Here is a 27,491-nt window from a genome sequence, read left to right on the forward strand (position 1 = left end):
TTTTTTCTTTTTGCTTATGTGGGGCTGAGGAATCGAACCCAGGGCCTCATGCATGCAAGGCAAGTGCTCTACCACTGAGCAACCTTCCCAGCCCCTCCACATCTAATCTTATGAGTATAGCTAGTATTACAGGAGTGAGCCACATGTACCTAGTTTTTTCCTCCTCCTCTTCTTTTTTTTTTTTACAGCTACTTTGAACTCCACTTCAAGATTCTACCATAACTTCAATCTCCTGTATGGGAGCCTTTCAGTTGTTCTCATTATTCTGCTATTAAAAATGATACTAATATTGCCAAAAAAAAAGTGCACTCATTTTCTAACTTACAAAATGGTAGCACCTTAATAATAAAATTATAAAGAAAAAAAGATGCCAAACAGCAAAGACACTCAACAAAAGAAGATAATCTTCGGATGTCAGTGGCTTATGCCTATAATTCTAGCTACTCAGAAAGCTGTGACCTGAAGATCAAAGTTCAAAGCCAGCCCAGGCATGAAAGTCTTATTTCCAATTAACCAACAAAAATCTGGAAGTGGAACTGTGGCTCAAGTGGTAAAGCACTTTACTGGTGTCCCCTTTCCCCCCCAAATTCAATAGAGAGATGAGAGGGAAGAGAAATAGATTCTGAGAGCAGGTGGGAGCAAGTGAGAGGGGAAGTGTACCTAGGGGGAGGATAAAGAAAATTGAAGCTGGTCCCTAGTGGCTCACAGCTGTAATCCTAGCTACTCAAAAGGCTGAGATAGGATCACAGTTCAAAGCCAGCCCAGGAAAGTTCGAGATATTATTATCTCCTAGTAACTACCAAAAAAGATTGGAATTGGGCCTTAAGTAGAATGGTAGCCTTGAGCAAAAAAGCTCAGGGACAGTGCCCAGACCTGAGTTCAAGCCCCAGGATCAGCGCGCGCGCACACGCATACACACACGCACGCACGCACGCACGCACACAAAGATATATACTATCACTCTTCCCCCTCTGAATTGTTGGAATATATCTTTCCTATAAGATTCCTAAATGCAGTATCACTGGGTAAATGTATTTGTAATTTTAAGTATTGCCAGATTCTATTTTCTGCCCATCTTGTTATTGGCTCAAGATTTGGCTTAATGTCCTAAGACTAGAGTGATCTATTTCTGCAGTGAAACAATTTTTTTTTTTTTTTGTGGATTGTAGGGCTTGAACTCTGGGCCTGGGTGCTATCCCTCAGCTCTTCAGTTCGAGGTGAGCGCTCTATTACTTGAGCCACAGTGCCACTTCTGGTTTTTTTGGTGGTTAATTATAGATAAGAGTCTCAAGGACTTTATTGCTGGGGTTGGCTTTGAACCAAGATCCTCAGATCTTAGCCTCCTGAGTAGCTAGGATTACAGGCAGGAGCCACCGACCCTCGGCTCAGTGAAACAATTTCAAGGCTGGTTAATTTCAAAGCTAGTTAACTGGAGACTTGTCTGTCTGAGGTGACTTTGAACTGCAATCCTTGGACCTCGGCTTCCTAGAATTATTGGTGTGAGCATTCAGCTTTCATTCAGCATTTTTCAAGAGGGCCTTCTGCTTTTAGTCTAATTTCCAGACCATTTGTCTTGGCTTCTCCTTCTCTCTGCTTCCCTGACAGTCTGCCCTCAAGGCCTCAGCCTCACTTTTCACATGTGTCTCCTGAAGTGTGTTGAGGTTACTCATTGGCTGTACTCATGTGTCTCCTGAAGTGTGTTGAGGTTACTCATTGGCTGTACTCATGTGTCTCCTGAAGTGTGTTGAGGTTACTCATTGGCTGTACAAAGGTGGTGAAAGATAAAGGCCTTCTGGGATATTCTTACTGACATGGAGACTAGCCAGGGTAAACTCCAAGCCAGGATATAACATCTACAATGTGCCCTGGGATCCTGGCCTTCCCAGTGCAATTTCCATGTGCAATATGCACTAGACTTCAGAGTTCACTGCCTGGAGTACCTGCAGGCTCCTAAATGCAGAGTTGCTGAGGCTTCTCCAACTACTCCTCCCATGGTCTGTGCCTGGCCTCATTGCCAGAGTAGGAGGTTCTTCTAGTCCCTGACTTCTAGAACACGCAGCTAGTCATTCTCACAGGGAGTGTAGAATCTATACCAGTTTGGCCTTGGTGACATGGACTTTCTGTTCTCCTGTAAAAGTTTGGTGTGGTATATTTCTTTGTAGCTTTTATAGGAAAATTTGGCTTAGAAAAGATTGTTTTGGGTTAGGAGTGTGGCTTAATGGTAGAATGCTTGCCTAAAATGCATGAGGCTCTGGGTTCAGTTCCTTGGTACCACATAAACAAGAAATAAAATTAAAATTTCAAAAAAGATGGTTTTATTTTGTGCCAGTCCTGGGGCTTGAACTCAGAGTGTAGGCATTGTTCCTGAGTGTTGGTTTTTGTTTTTGTTTTTTTCTTTTTCTTAAAGCTAGCACTCTACCACTTGAACCATAGTTCCACTTGTGGCTTTTTGGTAGTTAATCGGAGATAAAAGGCTCATAGACTTTCCTACCACAGCTGGCTTTGAACCACAGTCCTCAGCTCTCAGCCTCCTAAGTAGCTAGGATTACAAACATGAGCCACCAGCAGCCGGCTAGAAGTTTTTATAGACTCCCCCTGGTCATAGAGATGGTCCTGCTGGCTTCATTCCTAACTTGGAGACAATCTGAGACAGAATTTTGCTATGGATCCTAGGCTGTCCTCTGACTTGCTGGCAAAGGCCTGTGTGTTGGCAGGCATGGGATGAATGTTGAATAAGTGAGGTGATAAATGTGAGTGGGTAGGAAGAGAGCCAGAGGAAATAAGGGCTGCAAAGTTGTCCCTTGAGCCATAGGAAAAGCCATTCAGCACAGAACTCTCCTGAAGACCATTTGGCTTTCTGGTTACTTAAATATTCCACCTAGTTCCCACTCCCAGGCTACGAATGGCTTCAATCTGTCAGCATCCACATACCTGTCTTCAATGTCCGTGTGACTAACCAAGCAATCTCTCTGAGGAACCTTTTCCTTCTTTTCCCCTTCCTTTGTCCTGGATTCATCTTTTTGTGAGCAATTTGCCAGGTACTGAGTGTGGTTTGGGGAAGCTGTCAAGATACCAAGTGAAATCACAGGTCTTGCTCCATTGAGCTGACAGAAGGGAGATGTGCGATTTAGGTAGAGTGAAATATGCTTTAGCAATACCTGGGCTTGTCCCACATGCGCCTGCCTTTGCCCTTTTCCCTCTGCTGTAGAACCCTTCTGTTCCTCCCCCCCCCCACTCCCCGCCCCTAAACTTCCTGTCTGAAGTCTGGCCATGGCTCAAAAGCTGCCAGCATGGGCAGGGGCGGGGGGGTGTTGAGGGGGTGCTCTTCACTTCCCTAGCCAGCACTTGGACACCTGTACCAATGGGCTTCCTCTGTCTGCCTCCTGTGTCACAACCCATTGCTAGGATAGGATGCTTTAGGACAAGGGATAGGATGCTCAGTCATGGAGAGCAGCATCAAATCAGGCCTGTCTTTATGATGGGCTGTCCCACTAGCATGGCAATAACCAAGGTCATTACTTTGTATTTTGCATCAGTGAGGTACTCTTGTATCACTGAATTCAACAATGATTTCCAATCTAGTAACAAGTGAATTCCATCCATCACATACCTAAGGGAATCATGAAAACACTAGTTGCTGAGTGAGGGAAGGAAGCAAAAGTATGAGTATCCAGTAGTGAAAATCAGGAGGATTGAGGTTTGAAGCCTACTTGGGTCAACAGTTTTTTGAAACTCATCTCAACAAATAGGCTATCCTTGGGAATACATGCAGGATATCCCTTACCACATAGGTGATAGGTGGTTGGGTCAGGAGAGTCATCATCTCTGGCTCTCTGCAGTTCAATGGCCTTCGATAAATTACTTCTTCAAATACGCTCCTTAGCTTTGAGGTAGGAAGACAGTGGTTCTCAGTCTCCCAGGGGTTGGAGGACTCCAAAAGAGAGTGAAAACAACACAAAACAAAACCAGACCTGCAAATTATTTTTAGAGCATACTACATAAAATTAGAATGCCTTACTCATCTTCTGCTTGCTATTTACATTTTCAGATGCATACTGAGGCCTGTTGCTTATTTAGGATTTGTTAGATACCAGGTGCCTATAGCAAGATGTAAACATGCTAGGCCCTGGCCTGGAATCTCCTGCAAGCCTCAGGTAAACAGGTAGCTCAGACCTAGTGACTGACAGTGCAGAGGAGGGGTGAACATTTGCTTCCCCCCTAACAAAGCAGGAGGTGATGGTGAAGAGAAGGTAGCCTGGACAGAGCCCCCATACCCAGCATCTCTGTGGGACTGCCACTGCTGATGGCCCTGAAGCAGAAATGGCAGGCCCTGCTGGGAAGGTGGCTCAGTGGTAGAGCGCTTGCCTTGCATGCCTGAGGCCCTGGGTTCAATTCCTCAGCACCACATAAGCAAAAAGAAAAAAACGGGAAGTGGCGCTGTGGCTGGTAGAGCGCTAGCCTTGAGCTGAAGAGCTGAGGGACAGTGCTCAGGCCGAGTTCAGGCCCCATGACCAGACCCCCCCCCCCCCAAAAAAAAGAAAAAGAAATGGCAGGCCCTCTGCTATGCTAGTAGTACTCATTAGAAAATACAATGAAAGAGAGACCCCTCATTTCATAATAGCAATTTAAAAAAGAGAAAGGTAGGCCAGACGCTGGTGGCTCATGCCTGTAATCCTGGCTACTCAGGAGGCTGAGATCTGAGGATCACGGCTCAAAGCCAGTTTGGGCAGGAAAGTCTGTGAGACTTTTTTTTTTTTTGGTCCGGTTGTGGGGCCTGAACTGTGGGCCTGGGCGCTATCCCTCAGCTCTTCAGCTCAAGGCTACCGCTCTATCACTTGAGCCACAGTGCCACTTCCGGTTTTTTTTTTTTTTTTTGCTTATGTGGTGCTGAGTCGAACCCAGGGCCTCATGCATGCAAGGCAAGCGCTCTACCACTGAGCCACCTTCCCAGCCCAGTCTGTGAGACTTTTGTCTCCAATTAACTATCACAAAACTGGAAGTAGCACTGTGGCTCAAAGTTGGTAGAGCACTAGCCTTAAGCACAAAAGCTCAAGGACAGCTCAGGGCCCAGCCCCTGAGTTCAAGCACCATGACCAAAAACAAACAACAACAAAACAAAAACAAAGAGAAAGGTAGCCAGGCACCAGTGGCTCACACCTGTAATCCTAGCTACTCAGAAGACAGATTTGAGGATCACAGTTCAAAACCAGCCTGGGCAGAAAATCCATGAAGTGGTAGAGCACCAGCCTTGAGTGAAAAAGCCAAGGGACAGCACTCAGGCCCTGAGTTCAAGCCCAAATACTGACACAAGCAAAAAGAGAAAAAGGAAGACTATCAAGGTAAAATTCTCATAAGAAGCACATGTGACTCATTTGTTATGAGCAGCAGCATCTTTTTGGAGATCCAAAGTAAACCAGAACAAATTGACTCTGCTGCCACATCCTGCATCTCCCTAGCACTTAACCTCTTTCCAGCCCTAAGTAGTGTGAACTGAGTGGCTGTACAACTTGGCACTGGCTGAAGAACCTCCAGGCTATCCCCTAGTTGCTACACCAGTGGGGCTTACAGCACACATCTTTTTGCTTTCAGAAGTAACCGGGGAGGCACGTCTTTACCATGGGAAAGAGGCTGTGGATCCAAGACAGGGGCGGACCAGAGGAGGCGACCCAACACACTTCCACCCAGTGAATGTGGCACAGCCTGTCCGCTTCAGCAGTAAGTTGCAGACCTGCCCTAATTATGCTGCCGACTGTATGCATTGCACTTCAAACTTGCAGCCAGAGACTCAGCCTATAGCTCTCCCATTGCCTTATGGGAGGTGGGGTTGTTTGCTAAAGCAGCTTGAAGATGTTGGCAGGCATGAATGAGGCAGCATGGTGACTAGAACAAGATAATCCAGCTCTGGAGTATTAAAGTGAGACTTGTACCCAGTCTCCAAAGCCATAGCAGCCTGTAGGGCTAGTCCCCAACTGGCCCTGGGAAATTTCATAGCTAGCTGTGCTGTTCCCTTTTATAGATGAGAATCAGTTCTGAGAGATTAGGTAGAGCTGACAGTCTGCAGAGGAAGTCTCTCTCTCCCTCTCTCTCTCTCTCTCTAAATTTTTTTTTTTTTTTTTTGGTCATGAGCTTGAACTCTGGGCCTGGGAGCTGTTCCTCAGCTCTTCAGCTCAAGGCAAGCACTCTACCACTTGAGCCACAGCGCCACTTCCGGTTTTCTGGTGGTTAATTGGAGAAAAGAGTCTCACAGACTTTCCCGCCCCGGCTGGCGGGCTAGCTTTGCATTGTGATCCTCAGATCTCAGCCTCCTGAGTAGCTAGGATTACAGGCATGAGCTACCAGTGCCTGGCTCTCTCTGAATTTTCAAGTAATTAATGACTAACCTGTGATGTTAAATTTTGAAAGGAGAATAACAAGGTTAAGGAAGGTTGAGGGTAGGAAAAGCCTTATGCTGAGCATACATGCTCATGATGAAACACTACAAATAACCTGCCAGGTTGAGAACTGACCATTACTTGTCTGATCCCCAGACACAGCACTGGGGAGCATTTCAAAGGAACTTCAAGGTGCTATCCTTGGGCTAGGCTGAGCCACAGTGGTTCTTTGGAAACCTAACACTGTCAGGAGTAAAGAGGCCCTGGAAAGTCACATACCTGCAGGCCCGAGCATTCCTCTTGGCTCTTACCCTTCAGTGAGCCCCAGTTCTTTGTCTACTGAGGACTCAGTGAGGGTATGTGTTCAGAAAGAATGCATCTCGTAGGTGTGAAGGAATCTTTCAGTGTTACCCTGTTTACCCCCTCAGTTGGTATACCGTTCTAGTACCACCATACTACTCTGTCTCTTCTAGGGCTGGCAACTAGTCTCACACCGTCAAGTGTAACTAGCTAGACCTTAGCAATGATGCTGTCCAGTTTTTTATCTTTACACACAGTGCTGTGGACATACCTCAGCTGCTCAGGGGCCTAACTTGCCATTTCCTTCCTATAATCTCCATGCTGTGGTAAGTTAGTCACAGGCATACACACTTATGTAAAACCAGCGTAAGTTGGACTCCAGTGGCTCACACCTCTAATCTTAGCTATTCAAGAGGCTGGGATCTGAGGATAGAGTTTTGAAGCTAGCTGGAAATGGAGCTGTGGCTTAAGTGGTAGAGGAAGTGTAAACGCTCCAAACCCGAGTTCAAGTCTTACTACTAGTACATGGAGACACAGAAATAAATAAATAGATAAATAAAATCAGCATAAACTCATAAGAAACTTTACAAGTTCTGTAGCACATTAGTGCATTTAAAAATAGCATTTTTTTTCTTTTGTGCCAATTCTGGGGCTTGAACTCAGGGCCTGTGCACTGTTCCTGAGCTTTTTGTGCTCAAGGCTAGCACTTGCCACTTGAGCCACAGCTTCACTTCTGGCTTTTTGGTGATTAATTAGAAATTACTTAAGTAATTGGAGGTTAATTCATTAGTTAATTAATTGCCCAGGCTGGCTTTGAATTGCAGTCCTCAAATCTCAGCCTTCTAAGTAGCTAGGATTGCAGGCATGAACCCCAAGAGCCTGGATAGCTTCTTCTTTTTTTTTTTTTTTTTAATTCAACTGGCTTTGCTAAAAGTTGATACTGAACCCTTCAGTATACTAATAGGAGGCATTGTAACATTTGAAAGTTATAGATTCCATAAAGCCAACCAGTTACATTATGTCTGGTAAGCTATATAGTACAGCCTTCCCTTTTTAGATTGACAAAATGAAAAGATGCCACCCCATCTCAAGGTGACAGAATTCCAGCTGGTCTTTGGTTTTCCCAGCTGTTGCAGCACCTGGGACGTGGCTCAGGAAGCAGTGGGCTTGTTGGCAGCAGAGGCAAGGATTCTAGGCATTGAGATTATTTCCTGCTCATTTTCAGCAGGGCATCACTAAGAATATGTGGAGAATGGTGCTGTCTTGATACCAGATTTAATCAGAAGATGAAATCTATGTATAGAAATAACTCAGCGACTGTTGACTACTGAGTAAATTAAAAGACCTTATGGACATGGGACCAATCACTGAATGTACATCATGGGTTAAACTTGCATCTGATAGAAATTTGAACATTTCTACAAGTATGTGACCATAGAAACATAAGCTTGTCACCCTGAGCCTTTGTTTCTCTAGAATGCTGAGAGGTCTGTCCCTGATGCAGCACATGTAATTTTGTTTCTGAAGTCAAGATCCTAATTTTGGGGACAACTCCCCTCCGACCTTCATGTTTCCTAGGAAAGTGCCCAACAGGGTGGCACCACTATGAAGGCACAGCCAGCTGCTACCGAGTCTACTTGAGTGGGGAGAACTACTGGGATGCTGCACAGACCTGCCAGCGTGTGAATGGTTCCCTTGCCACCTTCTCCACTGACCAGGAGCTACGCTTTGTTCTGGCTCAGGAATGGGACCAGCCAGAGCGGAGCTTTGGTTGGAAAGACCAGCGCAAGTGAGTTCTGGGGGATTGGAGTTGGTAAACCTAAGCTTCAGGTGAGGGTTTGCTGGACTCTGCCTTGTGGGACCATGATCAGTTCCTTTCATTGGTCCCTTCCTATGGGTGCAACTGATTTTATGAGTATGGCCAGAGTGTGCTGGCCTGTATCTCAAGGGCTACCCAATGGGGCTGTATGAGCCTGGTATGAGGGATGCACGAGGAGTCTGGGTTTCTTCTGAGAGCTTTTCAGAACTCTACCATTTCTTTCTTTCTTTTTTTTTTTTTTTGGTTCCGGTCATGGGGCCTGAACTCTGGGCCTGGGCACTGTCCCTCAGCTCTTCAGCTCAAGGCTAGCACTCTACCACGTGAGCCACAGTGCCACTTTCGGCTTTTGTGGTGCTGAGGAATTGAACCCAGGGCCTCATGCATGCAAGGCAAGCACTCTACCACTGAGCCACCTTCCCAGCCCAGAATTCTACCATTTCTGTGCGCAGTGCTTTTTATTCATTCCTCTTAGAAACCCAGGGTGGGTGCATATGTGACTGTAGTCTTACCCTAGGAGCCCTAATTCTAGCTCCCCCCCCCCCAGGCTCTGTGCACAGAAATGGCAGCCATCTGTACATCTTCCTAGTGCCAAAAACTTGGGTTGTTTATGGGACAAGAACATGCTGAGGAGGCCGGGTGCCAGTAATTCACACCTGTAATCCTACCTACTCAGGAGTCTGCAATCTGAGGATTGCAGGAAAGTCCATGAGACTCTTATCTCCAATTAATCACCAGAAAAACAGAAGTGGCACTGTGCCTCAAGTGGTAGAGCACTCACCTCAAGCTGAAGAGCTGAGGGAAAGCACCCAGGCCCAGATTTCAAGCCCCACATCTGACAAAAAAACAATATCATGTACATAGAGCTGGGGGTGCAGCTTAGTGGTACTGTCCCCATCTAGCATGCATGAAGCTCTGACTTCAGTCCTTGCAACAAAAAAATAAACACAAGAACAAATAAATAGATAAACATCTTCAGCACCCCTAAATAAATAAATGAAAATATATAGTCTTGGTTGGATGCCTCTCTCTTGGTGCTGAGGTGTCTCTTTCTGTACCCTGCAGGCTGTGGGTTGGCTATCAGTATGTCATTACTGATCGGAATCACTCCTTAGAAGGTCGCTGGGAGGTCGCATTCAAAGGTAAGCCTTTGTTGGGTATACACTCAAAATAGTCAAAGTAAGCTTCCTAGAGAGATACCTACATATCCATGTTTATCAGGCATTATTTATAATAGCAAAGTTATAGATTTAGCCTCATTACCCATCAGAAGATAAAAGAAAAATGTGGTTTATATACACAGTGGAGTTTAATTCAGCTGTTAAGAAAAATGAAATGAAGCTAAGCATCAGTGGTGCACTCCTATATCCTAGCTACTCAGGAGGCTGAGATCTGAGGATCACGGTTCAAAGCCAGCCCAGGCAGGAAAGTCCATAGACTTTTTTTTTTCAAACAAGAACTTTATTTAAACAAGGTGCTTGACTTGAAGGGAAAATTATCTAGGATTCTTTTTTTCTTTTTTTTTTTTTGAGTAATTTACCCGTACTTAAAGATAGATTGCCCTACATGTAACAGCTATGTACAAAAACGTTACAAATTTGTCTTTGATTTTACAATAATAAATGAAAACATTAAAATTCTCCAACCAAACAAGGTATGCGAGAATTTTTGTTGTTGGTTTTTCTTTTTTTGTTAAAACAGGGAGAGCAAAATAACTTACTGAAATATAAAGTTAAAAGCTGAATAGCATGCCACTAATAGAGAAGGGGGATATTTTCACAGAACCAGTATTTTTCCACATCCCATCTCCATTTGATGTCAATCAAAATGTACCATTGGCCATTTAGTTAAAGAAAGGAAAAGAAAAAGAAAAAAGAAAAGCAATATGCATGTACACATACACCAGTTACTTTATGTACAGCCAAGGAATGGGGAAGGGGAAAATGAAAGAATAGAGAAAACTATACTGTAGTAGTCAGGATGTGGCTGAACCAAATTGCACTTTTCTAATTAAGAATGTATTATTGGTCTATAAGAACAAAGTTCTGGAGCAAAGTAGTAGGTTCCCTTGTCTAGCAGATACCGCCTATTGGCTGCTGGAACACATCAATTGTATTTTCATCCAACAACTGTGCAGGTGTGTCTGTTTCATTGATTGGCTGTGTGAGAACTTGAAGTCACATGAGAACATGATGCTAACATCACCACCATGCCCCCACTGGGGTGGGGACAGGGTGTCAAAGGGGGTCTGGCGGTGGGTAGCTTGGGTGGTAGGTCACCAGATATAGATAGGCAGGGGGTTCCAGAGAAAAGGGAGAGGAAAAAGGCATGTCTCCTGGAGCAGAGTGGAGCAGTGAGGAGAGGCCAGGCTGACAGAGAGGCACAAGAAGAGGCCCCAGGACACGCCAAGGAGACCTGGGCTTTTGGAGAGGCCTGCAGAAAGGCCTGTGAAGAGCTGAGAGGCCCACAGGAGGCCTGCGGAGATTTAAGAGGCCCTTGGAGAAGTGGAGAGTGGAGAGGCCTGCGGTGAAGCCTGTGGAGATTTGAGAGGCCTACGGAGACCCGCAGGGGGCTGCAGAGACCAGAGAAGCCTGCGGAGAGATGGAGAGGCCTGTGGAGAGGCCTGCAGAGATCCAAGAGGCCTGTGGAGAGGCCTGCAGAGATCCGAGAGGCCTGTGGAGAGGCCTGCAGAGATCAGAGAGGCCTGAGGAGGTGAGAGGTCTGCAGAGAGCTTAGAGACCTGCAGAGAGTCCTTCGGAGAATGGAGAGACCTGTGGATTGCAGAAAAGCGAGGCCTGTGTGGAAAGGAGGAAAAAGGCAAAAATCTTGCCCCCCTAGAGGTTGCAGCTGCTCCTAGTTCTGAGGTAACCCAGGACAGGGCAATTGTAGACCAACTAATAAAACTTCTTTGCCACCTTTAACCATGCCTCTGTGGATTTTCTCACTCTCAGGTTCCTTACAGCTGTCTATCAAATCAGAATCTGATATGCCTCATTGACAAACCCTGTCATTCACAATAGGCTTTCATTAGTTTACTAAGTGTTGTGTGCCTCTTAATCTTAAACTGCACTACAGAATCATTCTGCCCTGCCACCTTCAAATGAATATGATCGTTGTTCTGTCTTGACTTCTTCCTTACGCTTTTCGTTGGCCATTGTGAGCACCAGTCTTCTCAGATTCCGCTTCACAAATGAGGTCTGTACTGAATGAGAACATAGGCAGCACCACAGCCTCCATGAGACTCTTATCATCAATAAACTACTAAGAAAGAGCTGGAAGTGGTGCTGTGGCTCAAATGGTAGATGCTAGTCTTGAGTACAAATAGGCTTGGGGATGCAGGCCACACCCTGTGTTCAAGCCCCAGAACCAGCAAAAAGTAAATTACATGCATTTATTGAAATATGATGAGACCTCTTACTATGTACATTTCATATATAACAGTTGGCTTAAAAAAAATTGTCAGCCGGGCGCTGGTGGCTCATGCCTATAATCTTAGCTACTCAGGAGGCTGAGATCTGAGGATCGAGGTTCAAAGCCAGCCCAGGCAGGAAAGACTATGAGACTCCTATCTCCAATAAACCACCAGAAAACCGGAAGTGGCGCTGTAGCTCAAGTGGTAGAGCGCTCGCCTTGAGCTGAAGAGCTAAGGGACAGCACCCAGGCCCAGAGTTCAAGCCCCACGACAGACCAAAAAAAAAAAAATTGGCCAGGTACCCATGGTTCATACCTGTAATCCTATCTACTCAGGAGACTAAGGATCACAGTTTAAATCTAGTCCATGAGGCTGTTATCTCCAGTTAATTACCAAAACAAAAAACACACCAGAAGCAGAGCTGTGGCTCAGGTGGTAGAGCACTAGCCTCAAGCTGAAAAGGTTTAGGGACAATACCCAGGTCCTGAGTTCAAGTGCAGGATCAGGGACAATAAATAAATAAAAAGTACTTGACTGGAATCAGAGGACTTTGCAGGGGTCTCCCCTACTCCTTCCCACTATTTCCAGTCATGTTTTCATGACAAAGAAATGTTAGGATGTTGGAAGAGATAGGTACATTTGTCACACAATGTAAACATGCATGGAAACATCTCTTGATACACCATTATTATGTATAGCCCAGTGGTAAAGTGCTTGCCTGGTATCTGCAAGGCCCTGGGTTTTAATCTCAGAAGTATACACATACACACACACACACACATATATACACACATAAGGAGTAAAAAAAGACTTTGGGGTATGTAAGTGAGCATTTAAAGTGTGCTGTTGACATGAACCAAGGAGGAAAGGACAACCAGGAAGTTAAGAATTACAGGTGTTGGAGGTGTGACTTAATTGATAGAGTGCTGGCCAATGAACCCTTTTCTTCCTGAAGGGCCCTAGAGAAAGGCAAGTGGCTCAAGGGGCAGGTATGTCCAGGAGTCACTGCCAATGCAGTATGGAGAGTTCTTGCCTCCTTTCACTCATGTTCTTTTTTTTTTTTTGGGGGGGGGTCCGGTTGTGGGGCATGAACTCTGGGCCTGGGCGCTGTCCCTCAGCTCTTCAGCTCAAGGCTAGCTAGCGCTCTACCACTTGAGCCACAAAGCCACTTCCGGCTTTTTTCTTTTTGCTTATGTGGTGCTGAGGAATCAAACCCAGGGCCTCAGGCATGCAAGGCAAGTGCTCTACCACTGAGCCACCTTCCCAGCTCACTCATGTTCTTTCAGATCTTCTCAGGATTTTAACACTAGTCATCAACCTTGAAGTCCCCATCCAGTTATCATTCACCTATGTACTCCATATTCCCTCACTCACATGCTGAAAGTCTCTTTCTTCTCAGCTCTAGTCCTTCATGCCTCTGATTTCTCACAGCCACAGCCCTCATCAAGGCCAGCCAGCCTTTGCCCTCTGCCCACACTCACCACCCCTGCTCTCCTCTCCAGCCCCAATGCTGCTTTACTCTTTGCTCCCACTGTGATCATTTCCTAGGATGCTCCTTCCTGGAGTCTCAAGAGCCCTACACAAGTACAGGTCTTGATTGTGTCTGGAAATTTGGCAGCAACTTGGTAGTGCTGACCAAACCAGCCTCAATTGCACAAGCCACGGGACTTACAGCAGACGGTCAGTTTGCACTTTGCGGGGGAAGGGGCTGCTCATGTGATGAGCACAGTCAGCACCTTGGACTCCGATCTTTCACAGCATCCATGGGCAGACATGATACACACATGTTGATGAGATTTTCAACCTGGAAGTGGGGGTTTTTGACCTTTTTCTGCTTGTCTCCATGTGGCCTTGTCTAAGGGTCTTATAGGAACCCAGCTCTACTGAATGCTGGAGCCATCCTCCAATGTCCTGACAGGTCATTTTTGGCCATTTTTTGGTACAAGCAGTTGTGCTCAGGAACTCTGAAATGGCATTTAGCCTCAGCCCTGAATACTGGTATTTTTTTCTTTTCTTTTTTTCCTTTTTTCTTTTTATTTTCTCTCTCTTTTCTTGCCAGTCCTAGGGCTTAACTTAGGGCCTGAGCACTGTCTCTGAGCTGCTTTTGCTCAAGGCTAGTACTCTAACACTTGAGCCACAGCACCATTTCCAGCTGTTTCCATTTATGTGATACTGAGGAATCCAACCCAGAGCTTCATGCATGCTAAGCAAGCATTCTACCACTCACCCACATTCCCAGGCCCTACTTGTATTTTTTTTTTTTTTAAGGAAAGGGGAAGACTTTTTTTTTTCAGCTCATGAGACAAGAAATCAAATAGTGGCTGGGCATGATGGTGCATACCTGGCTGTAATCCCTGTAATTCAGAAATTCAGAGGCCAAGACAGGAGGATCTCAAGTTTGAGGCCGGCTTAAACTACATAGCAAGACCCTGCCCCAAAAATATATGTGAAGAAAACATAGGAATCAGTTTTTAAAGGGGAAAGCCTACCCAGGGATCCTTGAGGTGCAGTGGTAGGTACACAGTGTGTTGGTGCAGCCCCCTCTCTGCGTAGTGTGACCCTCCAGATGGTATGGGAGGAAGACTCCAGGGAGCTGGCCTAGTCCTCTGCCTGTAAATCTGTTCCACACATTAGGCAGGCAGGACACTAGCCCAGATGCCCTGCCATTGTGGCTGTGCCTGCCAGCCAGGGACAGGCCTTTGCCTCCTGAAAGCTAGTCATCTTATCCCTGAACACAACCAGCCTCAAGACATGATAGCAGTTGGCAAAGTGAGTTTTGTGTTTACTGCTTACAGGAAATAGGTCAGGAAGGTGTGTGTGGCAATCTCTGTGTCCTGTGGAAGGGATAGATGGTATTAATGTCTTCGGGAATGAGCTTAAGTTGTTTGGTCTTAATTCTGCTTTCTGGGAAAGGTGGCATTTGTATTTTCTTGATCTGTATTGGAGTAGACAAAAGGAATCTTGATGGCCTGGTCTTGAAAGAGTTGTTGAAGGTTAGCAGTCCCTTCCAAAGCATGCCCCATGACTGAGTTTCAGAACACTCAGTGGGAGCTAATTAAATAAATAGCTATTTGCCCTGAACTGGGACATTGTCCTAGGAAGCTGGCCAGCTGATGGCCCAGAGGGTAGTTGGAGCACAGATAAGTGGAGAATTTGAGTACTCCATGTATTTACTGAGTATGTTAGTTTTTATCATTGTAACAAATACCTGAGAGAGACAACTTAAAAATGTTCCAGTGCCTGGTGCTGACTTTCAGGTTCAAGGGGCATGGTTGGGCATACCTGTAATCCCTGCATTCAAGAAGTCGAAGGAGGGTGCTAGGAATGTGGCTCGGTGGCAGAGTGCTTGGCTAGCATGCATGAGGACCTGGGTTCAATTCCTTAGTAACACGCAGAACAAGCCAAAAAGTATTGCTGTGGCTCAAATGGTAAAGTGCTAGCCTTAAGCAAAAAACTCAGGGATAGTGCCCAGGCCCTGAGTTCAATCTGAGGACTGGCAAAAAAAAATAAAATAAAAAAGTAAAGTTGAAGCAGGAGGATGACATATTCAAATTCAAGGCCATCCTGAGTTTCATAGTGAGATTCTGTCTCAAAAAACAACAAAAAGAGGTAATATCAACTTATTGTCCATCACAGTTTTAAGGGTTTCAGGCCAAGGTTAGCTAAATCCATTGTTTTGGACCAAGGCAAAGCAGAAGAACATGGCTGCAGGAGTGCTTAGCAAAGGTTGCTCAACTCATAATGGCCAGGAAGTAAAGACAGCAAGGACCTCAGGACAAGATACAACTTCCAAGAACATGCCACCAGTGACCTACTAACACCAGCTAGGGCCTACCTCCAAAAGTTCCTACCACCTTCCAGTAAAGCCCTCACATTATGAAATCATAATCCATTGATAAAGACTGATCCCTCATTATCTAATCACTTCTCAATGATGTACTAGCTGGGACCAAGTCTTCAACACATGAGCTTTGGGGGATATACTTCATATCTAAACCATAAGCCTGGGTGCTCATGTCTTAGAAAACATTCCCCTTTTTGTTCCCTTGTTTGTATGAGCATCTGCATTTTAATCCAGTGTGCTGTAATTCAGTATTTATTATGTTGTTGTTCTTTCTTTAACAATCCTAGCATATCACTATCCCACACCTTCTTTCTTGGGTTCTACTTGTCCCCAGGATTTTACTTTCTTTTTTTCCTTTTTTTTTTTTTGTTGTTGTTGTTGTCGGTCCTGGGCTTGAACCTCAGGACCTGGGCACTGTCCCTGCGCTTTATTGCTCAAGGCTGGTGCTCTACCACTTGAGCCAGAGCTGCACTCTGCCTTTTTGGAGTAGTTAATTGGAGATAAGAGTCTCAAGAATTTTCTTGCCTGGGTTGGCTTTGAACCTCGATCCTCAGATCTCAGCCTCAGTAGCTAAGATTACAAATGTGAGCCACCAGCACCTAGTAAGTAAGATTTTCTTCTAGCTGTGTTTGTTGAGGCCCTATGAGGCCCACTATGTGAAGGCCACAGGAGTTAACAGAGCTGGAGCCACAGGGACTTCCAGTACTTGGTGGTCAGTAAGCTCTTTGGTTGATGGTGGTGTTGACACTGGAGTCCCCTTGCAGACTGCATGTGACTGGCTACGAATGTTCTGTTGTAGCCAGTCCCATCATTTTTCTCCCTTCCAGGTTCGTCACAAGTATTCCTTCCACCAGACCCCATCTTCACCTCTGCCATGTCTGAGAATGACAACGTGTTCTGTGCCCAGCTTCAGTGTTTCCACTTCCCCACTCTCCGACATCATGACCTGCACAGCTGGCATGCTGAGAGCTGCTACGAGAAGTCTTCATTTCTGTGTAAAAGAAGTAAGTTCCTGGAACCTGCTTTCTTAGAAAACCATTAGGTCCCTGGGGTCAGCCTCTACCAGCTGTTCTAAGGTGGAACCAACCCAGGTGGTCTTTGTAGCTCTGTGGCATGAGCAGTTGTGAACATCTATGAGCCCCTAGTTTTTTTTCCTGAGGTAGAGGCCATAATTCCTTCCCTGCCCACTTGAGTGTTGTTAGGAGATAAATTGGAACTAGTGATCAAGGGCTTAGCAATACCCGGGTACCTGTGGAGCATCTGAGTCCCCCTATCACCTCTCCTGTTTTTCCATGATCCTTCCCTCTGCTTTTCTCTTTGCTTTATCTGGATAATTCCTTCCCTAAGTTGTGTTACCACAGTCACCCAAAAGGCCTCTTTCAGCTTTCAGGGTTTAATAGTATGGTTGTGCTAACCAAGGGAATAACTCCCCTCCACCCATTCATCTGCATTGGGAGTAAAAAGGATAAAATCAGCTTTGGCAGCTGCTGACTGCTGCTGATATAGGAATCCTGTTGAGCTAATGATCTCAGCTCTCCTCAGGTGAACAGTTCTCCCTTCCCTGCTAATAGGTCACACACTAGCCTCCCACATATGTCTGAATCTGTTTCTGTCCTCCATTCTGACCCTTGGCTCTCTGTCAATCCTGTGTCATTGTCACAGTTTCATCCATACAGTAGCTCATGATGGGTCTGGATAGCATTATTTCTCTTCTTTTTGACAATCATGTTGCCTTTTCTTGACCTTTCTCTCTTCTAAAATTCTACATGAATTGTAGGATTTAAAAAAAAACTTCTCTATTCTTTCAGGGTGTACATTTTCCTATATTAATGTAGATAAGTTTGTTTCTTTCAATTCTTAGCCTTTCACTTCTTTTCTACTTCCTCTCGCCAGTGTTCTTTGGCTGATGTATTGAGCACAGTTGATCAAATTGGGTAGTGTGAGCAACTTAAAAATTTATACTTTTAGGAAGTAAACATTAAACATGCTTTCTATAGCATTTTAGAACATTTTTAAGGAAAATATTTACATTTTTAAGGCAAAATAAAATTTCATTTTTCATATTCTTAGTTGAAGTACCAGTAGTTTGATCAAAATAACATATTTAGGGCTGGGAAGGTGGCTCAGTGGTGGAGCGCTTGCCTTGCATGCATGAGGCCCTGGGTTCAATTCCTCAGCACCACATAAGCAAAAAGAAAAAAAAGCCGGAAGTGGCGCTGTGGCTCAAGTGGTAGAGCGCTAGCCTTGAGCTGAAGAGCTGAGGGACGGCGCCCAGGCCCAGAGTTCAGACCCCACGACTGGACCCAAAAAAAAGAATAACATATTTGGAAATTATAGGTAATACGTGAATAAAGTAAATAATAGTATTGTAAAGATGGTAAAGAAAAATGAGAATATTTTACTACCTCCTTCTGCAATAAAGCTTCCTTACTTCCCTAGTTCTAGGGCTTGAATTCAGGACCTAGGCACTCTCCCTGAGCTTTTTCACTCTAGGCTGATGCTCTGCCACTTGAATCACACTTCCAGATTTTTGTGGTTAATTGGAGATAAGAGTTTCGGGGCTGGGAAGGTGGCTCAGTGGTAGTGTGTTTGCCTTGCATGTATGAGGCCCTGGGTCTGATTCCTCAGCACCACATAAGCAGAAAAAGCTGGAAGTGAGACTGAGGCTCAAGTGGTAGAGTGCTAGCCTTGAGCTAAAGAGCTGAGGGACAGCGCCCAGGCCCAGAGTTCAAGCCCCACGACTGACCAAAACAAAAAACAAAAACAACAACAACAACAAAAAAAGAGTTTCACAGACTTTCCTGAACAGGTTGGCTTCAAACCAGGATTCTCAGATCTCAGCCTCCTGAAATAGCTAAGATTACAGGCATGAGCCACCAGCATCTAGCCCCTCCTTTTTTTCCTTCTAGAATGTATCTTTATAAGGTTTAGAAATTACCTTGGTAGCAGGTGGCTCATGCCTATAATCCTAGTTACTCAGGAGGCTGAGATCTGAGGATTCTGGTTTGAGCCACCTGCTACCAAGGTAATTTCTAAACCTCATAAAAATACATTCTAGAAGGAAAAAAAAAAAAGAAGGAAGGGCTAAATGCTGGTGGCTCATGCCTATAATCTTAGCTATTTCAGGAGGCTGAGATCTGAGGATTGAGGTTGAAAGCTAGCCCAGGCAGGAAAGTCTATAGGACTCTTATCTCCAGTTAACCACCAGAAAACCAGAAGTAGTGCTGTGGCTCAATGGTAGATTGCTTGACTTGAGCTGAAGAGCTGAGGGACAGTGCCCATGCCCAGAGTTCAAGCGCCCTGACTGAACAACAAAAAAAATTACCTTTGCAATGGGCTGGATACAGCTATCCCAGCTACTCAGGAGGCAGAGATGAGGAGAATTATTAGGCCAGCTGGCTGCTGATGTATCTCAGGTGTAGTAGTAGCTATTCAGGAGGCTAAGACCTAAGGATTTAGTTTGAAGCCATCCCAGGCAAACAAGTCCAAGAGATTCTTATCTCTAGCAAAATCTCAAGTGGTAGAATAGAAAAACAAACAAAAACCGAATGAGAGCAGGAGGCCCTAGTTGAAGCCCTAGTACTTAGGCAGGCATACATGTCCATGCGTGCGTACACACACACACACACACACACACACACACACACAGCCAACCCAGATAATAAACTAAACTAGCAGTTCCCCCATTTCAATCAATAAGCCCAACAAGATGACATGAACCTGTGTTCTCAGCTACAAGAGAGGCCAGTGGTAGAAATATCATGGCAGAATATCAAGGCGAGAATATGAGACCCTACCTAAAAAAATAACTAAAGCAAGCCAGGTGCTGGTGGCTCACACCTGTAATCCTAGTGGCTCAGGAGGCTGAGATCTGAGGATTGCAGTTCAAAGCCAGCCCAGGTAGGAAAGTCTATGAGACTCTTATCACCAATTAACCACCAGAAAACCAGAAGTAGCGCTGTGGCTCAAGTGGTAGAGCACTAGCCTGGAGCTAAAGAGCTAGGATAGTGCCCAGGCCCAGCGTTCAAGTCCCATGACAGACAATAACAAAAAAAAATAACTAAAGCAAAAAGGGTTGGAGGATATGGCTCAAGTAATACAGAGCCTGCTTAGTAAGCATAAGGTTCTGAGTTCACAACTTAGTAACACCAAAAATAAAAAGAAATTACCTTTCCATTCTTGGTTTGCCTAGAACAAGTTATACCTTATATATTTTAAAGGATAGTGTGTATGTGTGTGTGTGTGTGTGTGTGTGTGTGTGTGTGTGTATGCATGTATGCGTGCACTCATGCATGTACCAGTGCTAATACTGGGGCTTGAACTCGAGTCTGGGCACTGACCTTTAGTTTTTTTTTTTTTAACTCAAGGATGGTACTCTACTACTTGAGCTCCAATTTGTAGCTTTTTGATAGTTAATAGGAGATAAGTCTCTCATACTTTCCTGCTCAGACTGGCTTTGAACTGAGATCCTCATTCTCAGCCTCCTGAGTAGCTAGGATTACAGGCATGAGCCACCAGTGACCAGCTACAATTTCAGTCTTATGGAAAAGTTGCAAAAATAGTATATTGAACTTCCTCTCATATACCCTTTTACAAACTTTCCAGGTGTTTGTATTTTGCTACATTTGCTTTATTAATCCATTCTCTATGCTTTTTTTTCTGAATTACTTGAAGGTCAATTGGAGATTCTATGGACCCTTACCCCTAAATACTTCAGGGTGTATTTTCTATGAACAAAGTATCTTTTTTCTTTTCTTTTGCTTAAGGCTAGCACTGTACCACTTGAACCACAGCTCCACTTCTGGCTTTTTCTTCTTATGTGGTACTGAGGAATTAAACCCAGAACTTCATGCATGCTAGGCAAGCTCTCTACCATTAAGCCATATTCCCAGACCCCCAAAGTATCTTTTTATATAACTATAGTACTTTGTCAAAATCAAGACACTTAGCACAAAATAATACTACTTAATAACTCACAGTTCATTATGCCAGTTTTGTCAGTGGTTCCAATAACATCTACAGTTACTTTTCCCCGGTTTGCCTTCTAATCCAGAATCATGACCTTTTTTGTCTTAGAGTACATATGATTTTTCCTGTCATTGCTAGAAATTTCCTAACACTTTTTCAGGACTGTATCAAGTATACTTAGGAGCCTATTGAGGGCATTCTTCATATTTTGTTTCTTGTCCCTGTATGGGCTTGAACTCAGAGCATCACACTCTTGCTTAGCTTTTTTTTGTTCAAGTTCTACCACTTTCGCCTTAGCACCACTTGTGGCTTTGTGTGTGTGTGTGTGTGTGTGTGTGTGTGTGTGTGTGTGTGTGTGTGTTTAATTTGAATAAGAGTCTCACAGACTTTGCTGCCTGAGCTGCCTTTGAATCTCAATTCTTATATCTTAGCCTCCTGAGTAGCAAGGATTACAGGCATGAGCCACTGGTACACAGCTATACAATTGTTTTTTATTGTTTAATTTTTCTCTTTTAGGCTAGTGCTGGGAATGGAACCCAGAGCATTATGTGTACTAGTAAGGTACTCTACCTCTGAGCAACACCCCCGCAACTGCTTTTTCAGTCACTTAAGAAAAGTAGGAAAGGGGTTGGGAAGGTGGCTCAGTGGTAGAGTGCTTGCCTTGCATGCCTGAGGCCCTGGGTTCGATTCCTCAGCACCACATAAGCAAAAAGAAAAAAGCCGGAAGTGGCGCTGTGGCTCAAGTGGTAGAGCACTAGCCTTGAGCTGAAGAGCTGAGGGACAGCGCCCAGGCCCAGAGTTCAGGCCTCACAACCAGACCCAAAAAACAAAACAAAAAAGAAAAGTAGGAAAGCTAGGTTCCAGTGGCTCACACCTGTAACCCTAGCTACTCAGGAGGCTGAGATCTGAGGATCATGCTTCAAAGGCAGCCCAGGCAGGAAAGTCTGTGAGACTTATCTCCAGTTAACCACTAGGAAACCAGAAATGGCACTGTGGTAGAGTGATAGCCTTGAGCTGAAGAGCTCAGGGACAGTGCCCATGCCCAGAGTTCAAGCCCTATGACCACCACCACCAACAACAACAACAAAACAAAAGTAGGAAAGGGCTGGGAATATGGCTTAGTGGTAGAATGCTTGCCTAGAATGCATGAAGCCGTGGGTTCAATTCCTCAATACCAAATAAACAGAAAAAGCTGGAGTGGCACTGTGGCTCAAGTGGTAGAGCACTAACCTTGAGTACAGAGAAGCTCAGGGACTGCCCAGGCCCTGAGTTGAAGCCCCAGACTGGCAAAAAAAAAAAAAGAAAAATGTGTACACACACACACACACATATACACACACATATATAAATATGTAAATGTAATATAAATTTATGTTTTATACATATATGTATATGTGTATATGTTTTATACATATATGAGCAGTAAGAAACCTTCACAGTTTTATTGAATAAGCAAGCAGGCAGTCAAACAGACAAAGAGGGGGAGGCTTTTTTGGCAACACATCTGATTTTAAAATGAGTAAGTGTCCATAACAGCTGCAGCTAGAATTCAGGAAATCTCCCAGATTAACTACTTAAAAACAAATGCTTGCCAGGTGCTAGTGGCTCATGCCTGTAATCTAGCTACCTAGGAGGCTGAAATCTGAGGATTATGGTTCAAAGCCAATCCAGATAGGAAAGTCTCTGAAATTTATGTCTAACCACCAAAAAGCTGAAAGTAGAACTGTGGCTCAAGTGGTAGAATACTAGCTTTGAGCACAAAAGAACAGGGACAGTGTCCAAACCCAGAGTTTAAGTCCTAGTAGCAGCAAAAAAAAAAAAAGGCAGCCAGGTACTGGTAGCCCACGTTTATAATCCTGCTACACAGGAGACTTGAGATCTGAGAATTGAAAGTCAAAGCAAGCAAGGGGAGGAAAGTCTGTGAGACTCTTATCTCCAATTAGCCACCAGAATCAGAATAAAGCTGTGGCTCAAAGTTGTAGAGCACTAACCTTGAGGGAAAAAAGCTCAGGGACAGTATGAAGGCCCTGAGTTAAAGACCCATGACCAAGAACAACAACAAAAAAGCAAATGCTTTTGCAGGATCCTTCACTCTAGAATGTGATGTTATATGTCCTGGCCCCCTGGGCTCTGTGGGTTCACTTGCTGTGACTGGGAGTGCTCTGTTATAGCAGTTTGTTGCAGTGTCTGCTCTCAGACAATCCCTCCCTGTGCAGTGGAGCAGAAACCACACCAATCTAGCTCTTAGAGGACTCTCAGACATCCGGCCAACTCCTCAGTTTTCCTTTTGTCTCTAAAGGTCTAGTGATGGGGGTGGGGGGAGAGAGCAGGGAATGAGGGCTCATTTTACTAATAATGTACACCTGTGCCTGTTACAGGTCAGACATGTGTCGACATCAAAGACAACGTGGTAGATGAAGGATTCTATTTCACTCCCAAGGGGGATGACCCATGCTTGAGCTGCACCTGCCATGGAGGGGAACCTGAGATGTGTGTTGCAGCTCTCTGTGAGAGGCCCCAGGGCTGTCAGCAATACCGTAAAGATCCTAAGGAATGCTGCAAGTTCATGTGTCTGGACCCAGGTGAGACTGGTGAGAAGAAGTCAGCCCCCTTCTTCTGGGCCAGAAGCTAGATGTCCCTTTACTTTTCAGATGACTACCAGTACAATAGAGCAGATCCACAGTATTGTAGCCCAGGAAGGACTCTCAAACATGATCTGGCCAGCATGGTGGGATTCACAACAGGTCACTACACATGACACAGCAGCAATGGCAGTATTTCCTCCCAGAGCTGGCCCTGAGGCTTCAACAGCCAGTTTGATCATGTCCCTGACCCTTGTGACTGCCACCCTTCACATTGTGTTATTCTTATTCTCAGGCAGCAGATTCTGTTCATAAATGAACTTGAACTTGAATTTGTACCTGATTTTTTATACATTATCTGCAACTGGCAGCTTCAAACCTCTCTTCTCTTTATAAGACTCAGAACTAAGGCTGGGAAGGTGGTTCAGTGGTAGAGTGCTTGCCTTGCATGCATGAGGCCCTGGGTTCAATTCCTCAGCACTACATAAGCAGAAAAAAGCCGGAAGTGGTGCTATGGTTCAAGTGGTAGAGCGCTAGCCTTGAGCTGAAGAGCTGAGGGACAGCGCCCAGGCCTAGAGTTCAGACCCCCCTGACCGACAAAAAAAAAAAAAAAAAAAGACTCAGAACTAGACTTGCAATTTATGTCCACATATTTTTTCCTTTAACAGTATGGTATAGAAGGTAGTAACAATTGTCCTTTCTCAGTGTTTACTGATAGACCCTTCAAGAAGAGATTCAATATTACCTTCAGTTTTAAGACACAACTCCTTACCACTAGGTGGTGCTTTAAGAAGATGCTAAACAGGATTCTGGTTTCAGGATGACCTTCGTCCCTCTTCCACTTACAAAATAGCTACAGAGGCTAGGTGTATAGTTTGTGTGGAGTACTTACCAACACTTCAAATAAATAAATATAAGCCAGGTGCTAGTGGCTTGTACCTGTAATTCTAGCTACTCAGGAGGTTGAGATCTGAGGATTACAATTAAAAGTCAGCCCGGGCAGAAAAGTCCCCATGAGACTCTTATCTCCAATAAACTATTCAAAAAAAAAAAAAGCCCTAAGTGGTGGAGCACTAGCCTTGAGTGCAGAGGCCCAAGGACAGTGCCCAGGCCCTGAGTTCAAGCCCCAGGACCAGCCAAAAATTTTAAGAAAGAAAAGAAAGAAAGAAGAAAGAGGGAAAGAGAGAGAGAGAGAGAGAGAAACAAAGAAAAACAGAGAGAGAGAGAGAGAGCACGTGGAGTCCAGCTCCTTGGGCTCATCAGCACCCATGGACACTTCGTATGGAATACTTCCTTGCCATACCCCCAAGTCGCTGGCAGCTCTACGTGAATTCAACCTTCAATGGAAGTATGATTCAGAAGCATGAATTTGTTTCTTGGTGCCACAATAAGAGATTGATGTAGTAGAGACTTGTGGAAACCCTGGACGTGTAGATCCTGCAAAATGGCAACTTAGGCAAGCTATCCCCCCTAACCCCCCCACCCCTACCCAGGGACCCTGTGGAACAGAGCACTGTAGTGTGAGGTGTCAAGAATGAGAGCTTCCATGAGTAGTTACCATCAGCCTCCCTCACAGCAGGAAGGCTGCTGAATGGAAGAATAGAGCCATCCTTCAGAGGCTATGTCTGAGGCTTGGTAGAAGCGGGCACTCTGCACACGTACCACTAGACATGTACAGCTGATGAAGTCATGTCCACTGAGAAAGCCCAGAAGTCGTGTTTGCAGGTGAGCTCACCAGGGGACAGTGAAAGTGGTTACTTGGCCTTTTCTCTTCCCACAGAGTAGACAATTTTCTGCTCAGGTAAGGTAGTAAAATAATAGTGATTGAGTGCATACCATGTTTTGTGCCCCTAGCTATATCACTTCAAGACTCCAGCTGAGTTACCACCTATAGGAGTCAAACTCTGTCTTTCACAAGCCATGTCATCCTGGTTCCCCATTCCATTTTTCAGAAGCTTCCCAGTACTTTACCTTTCTGTTCTGTCCACACTTTGTAAAAATGACCAAGATTATAGAGGATGGTCCTTCTATGGCATATATAGCCTCTTGGGCCTGCCCAACCCAAGAATTTCTCAGTAGAGTGAGATTCTCAGTGTATCTGGATAGGTCCAGTGCTGCTGCAAGCCACTTTGCTGCACTGTCAGAGCAGCATAAACAGAATCCACTCTGTCTGTGAAGTTGCTGTATTTCCATAGGCTCTTCACTCTCGCAGAAATCCTTTCCTGGAAAGTGCCAAGGAACAAAACTCTGCCACCAAAAGTGAAGAAACTAGGAATAGGATATCTGTTACCTTCAAGGGTATTTGCTCTCACCTCTCCATTGAGTATTTACTTGAGGCCACAGGAAGCCATGTCAGGAGGCAGGAAGAAATGAAAGGCTTTTAAATTAGAGGGGTAGAATTGAAACCATTGTTCTTTGCAGATAAAGTGATTGCAATAGAAAATCCTAGAGGATCTATAGGAAAGTTAATAGGACTAGTAAGTGTATTTTTTTGGCGGGGGAGGGTCCGGTCCTGGGGCCTGAACTCTAGGCCTGGGCACTGTCCCTCAGCTCTTCAGCTCAAGGCTAGCGCTCTACCACCTGAGCCACAGCGCCACTTCCAGCTTTTTTCTTTTTGCTTGTGGTGCTGAGGAATTGAACCCAGGGCCTCACGCATGCAAGGTAAGCGCTCTACCACTGAGCCACCTTCCCAGCCCTAGTAAGTGTATTTTTAAAAGCCTTCAGATATAGGGTCAATATTCAAAATCCATTTTATTTATTTATACTATCTGTAACATTTCGGAATTGAAATTTTTAAGAAAGGTATCATTTATAACAGCACCCACAAAGCATGAAATTCTTAATTATAAATCTTATATGTCTATGCTGCAAATATAAAACACAGGAAAGAAAGAGACTAAAGCTTTAAAATAAAAGGGGATATACCATGTCCATGGACTAAAAGGTTTAATATAATTTGTAGATTAATTCTCCCCCAAAGTACCTATAGCTACATTTCAGTCCAAATCAGAATTCTAGTAGATATTTTTTGTAGGCATTAATAAGTTATGTCTAAAATATATGTGTAGGGCTGGAAAGGTGGCCCAGTGGTAGAGTGCTTGCCTTGCATGCATGAGGCCCTGGGTTTGATTCTTCAGCACCACATAAGCAGAAAAAAGCCAGAAGTAGTGCTGTGCCTCAAGTGGTAGAGTGCTAGCCTTGAGCTGTAGAGCTCAGGGACAGTGCCTAGGCCCAGAGTTCAGCTCCCACAACTGACCAAAAAATTAAAATAAAATAAATGTGTAATGGCAAAGAAACTAAAATAAAATAGCTAAAATAATTTTTACCTTCCCAGCCCAAGAGTACATTTCTTTTTGGACATCGCCCATACAAAATTTTAATTTTTATATATAGCTTTAGTAATCAAAACATTGTGGTATTGATGAGAATACAGATTAATGGAACAAAATAGTCCAGAAATAGTCCAACACTGGTCAAGTAATATTTGACAGGTATGTCAAATGTAATTCAACGAAGAGAGGACGGTCTTTCAACAAATGGTGCTGGAATAGTTGGACATCCATATGCAAAAGAAGGAGAAAGAGACATATTTAAATTATACTTCACGGGGCTGGGAAGGTGGCTCAGTGGCTTGCCTTGCATGCATGAAAGGCTGGAAGTGGTGCTGGGGCTCAAGTGGTAGAGCGCTAGCTTTGAGCTGAAGAGCTAAGAGACAGCACCCAGGCCCAGAGTTCAGGCCCCACGACTGGCAAAATAAATAAATAAATAAAATAAATTATACTTCACCAAAAACATATATGATGACAATGAAACACTTGAAAAGATGTTTAATATTGGTCATTAAGGAAACATTGAATCCACATGAGACCTACTCAGAGAGCTTAAAATAATAAAACCTATGGTACCAAATGCTGGCTTAGAACAGCTGGAACTCTCATGCTCACCCTCTCCTATACTGTTTTGAGGCAGCCCTGGTATCTTAAGGCCTCTAGGGCTGAACATAGACGCCCAGATAGTGGTATAGTAGGGTCCACTTTGAGATCCAGGCCCCTGACCTTTGATCTTCATCTGCCATCTCTGACAGATTTTGAAACTGTCATCATGTAATCATGCTCTTTGAAATTTAGCTCATTACTGCAGCTCTTACACTGACTAAAATAGCTACCTGGGGACATGGATGGTACAGGCATCAGATTAA

The 27,491-nt window shown here is 44.6% G+C and overlaps 1 protein-coding gene across 2 annotated transcripts in view; it reads left to right on the forward strand.

The window, feature by feature from the left end:
• Dgcr2 (DiGeorge syndrome critical region gene 2) overlaps positions 1–27,491 on the forward strand; it is a 47,382-nt gene that overhangs the window by 11,665 nt on the left and 8,226 nt on the right. Inside the window, exons 3-7 of one of the 2 annotated variants that reach the window (XM_013031567.1) lie at positions 5,590–5,715; positions 8,241–8,460; positions 9,553–9,629; positions 16,571–16,747; positions 23,090–23,293. In XM_013031567.1, coding sequence (XP_012887021.1) covers positions 5,590–5,715; positions 8,241–8,460; positions 9,553–9,629; positions 16,571–16,747; positions 23,090–23,293 — 804 coding nt within the window. The remainder of the gene's footprint in view (positions 1–5,589; positions 5,716–8,240; positions 8,461–9,552; positions 9,630–16,570; positions 16,748–23,089; positions 23,294–27,491) is intronic. The other variant, XM_013031568.1, reaches the window with a different exon arrangement.

The sequence above is a fragment of the Dipodomys ordii genome, unplaced genomic scaffold (assembly GCF_000151885.1).
Source record: "Dipodomys ordii isolate 6190 unplaced genomic scaffold, Dord_2.0 Scaffold141, whole genome shotgun sequence".
NCBI lineage: Eukaryota > Metazoa > Chordata > Mammalia > Rodentia > Heteromyidae > Dipodomys > Dipodomys ordii.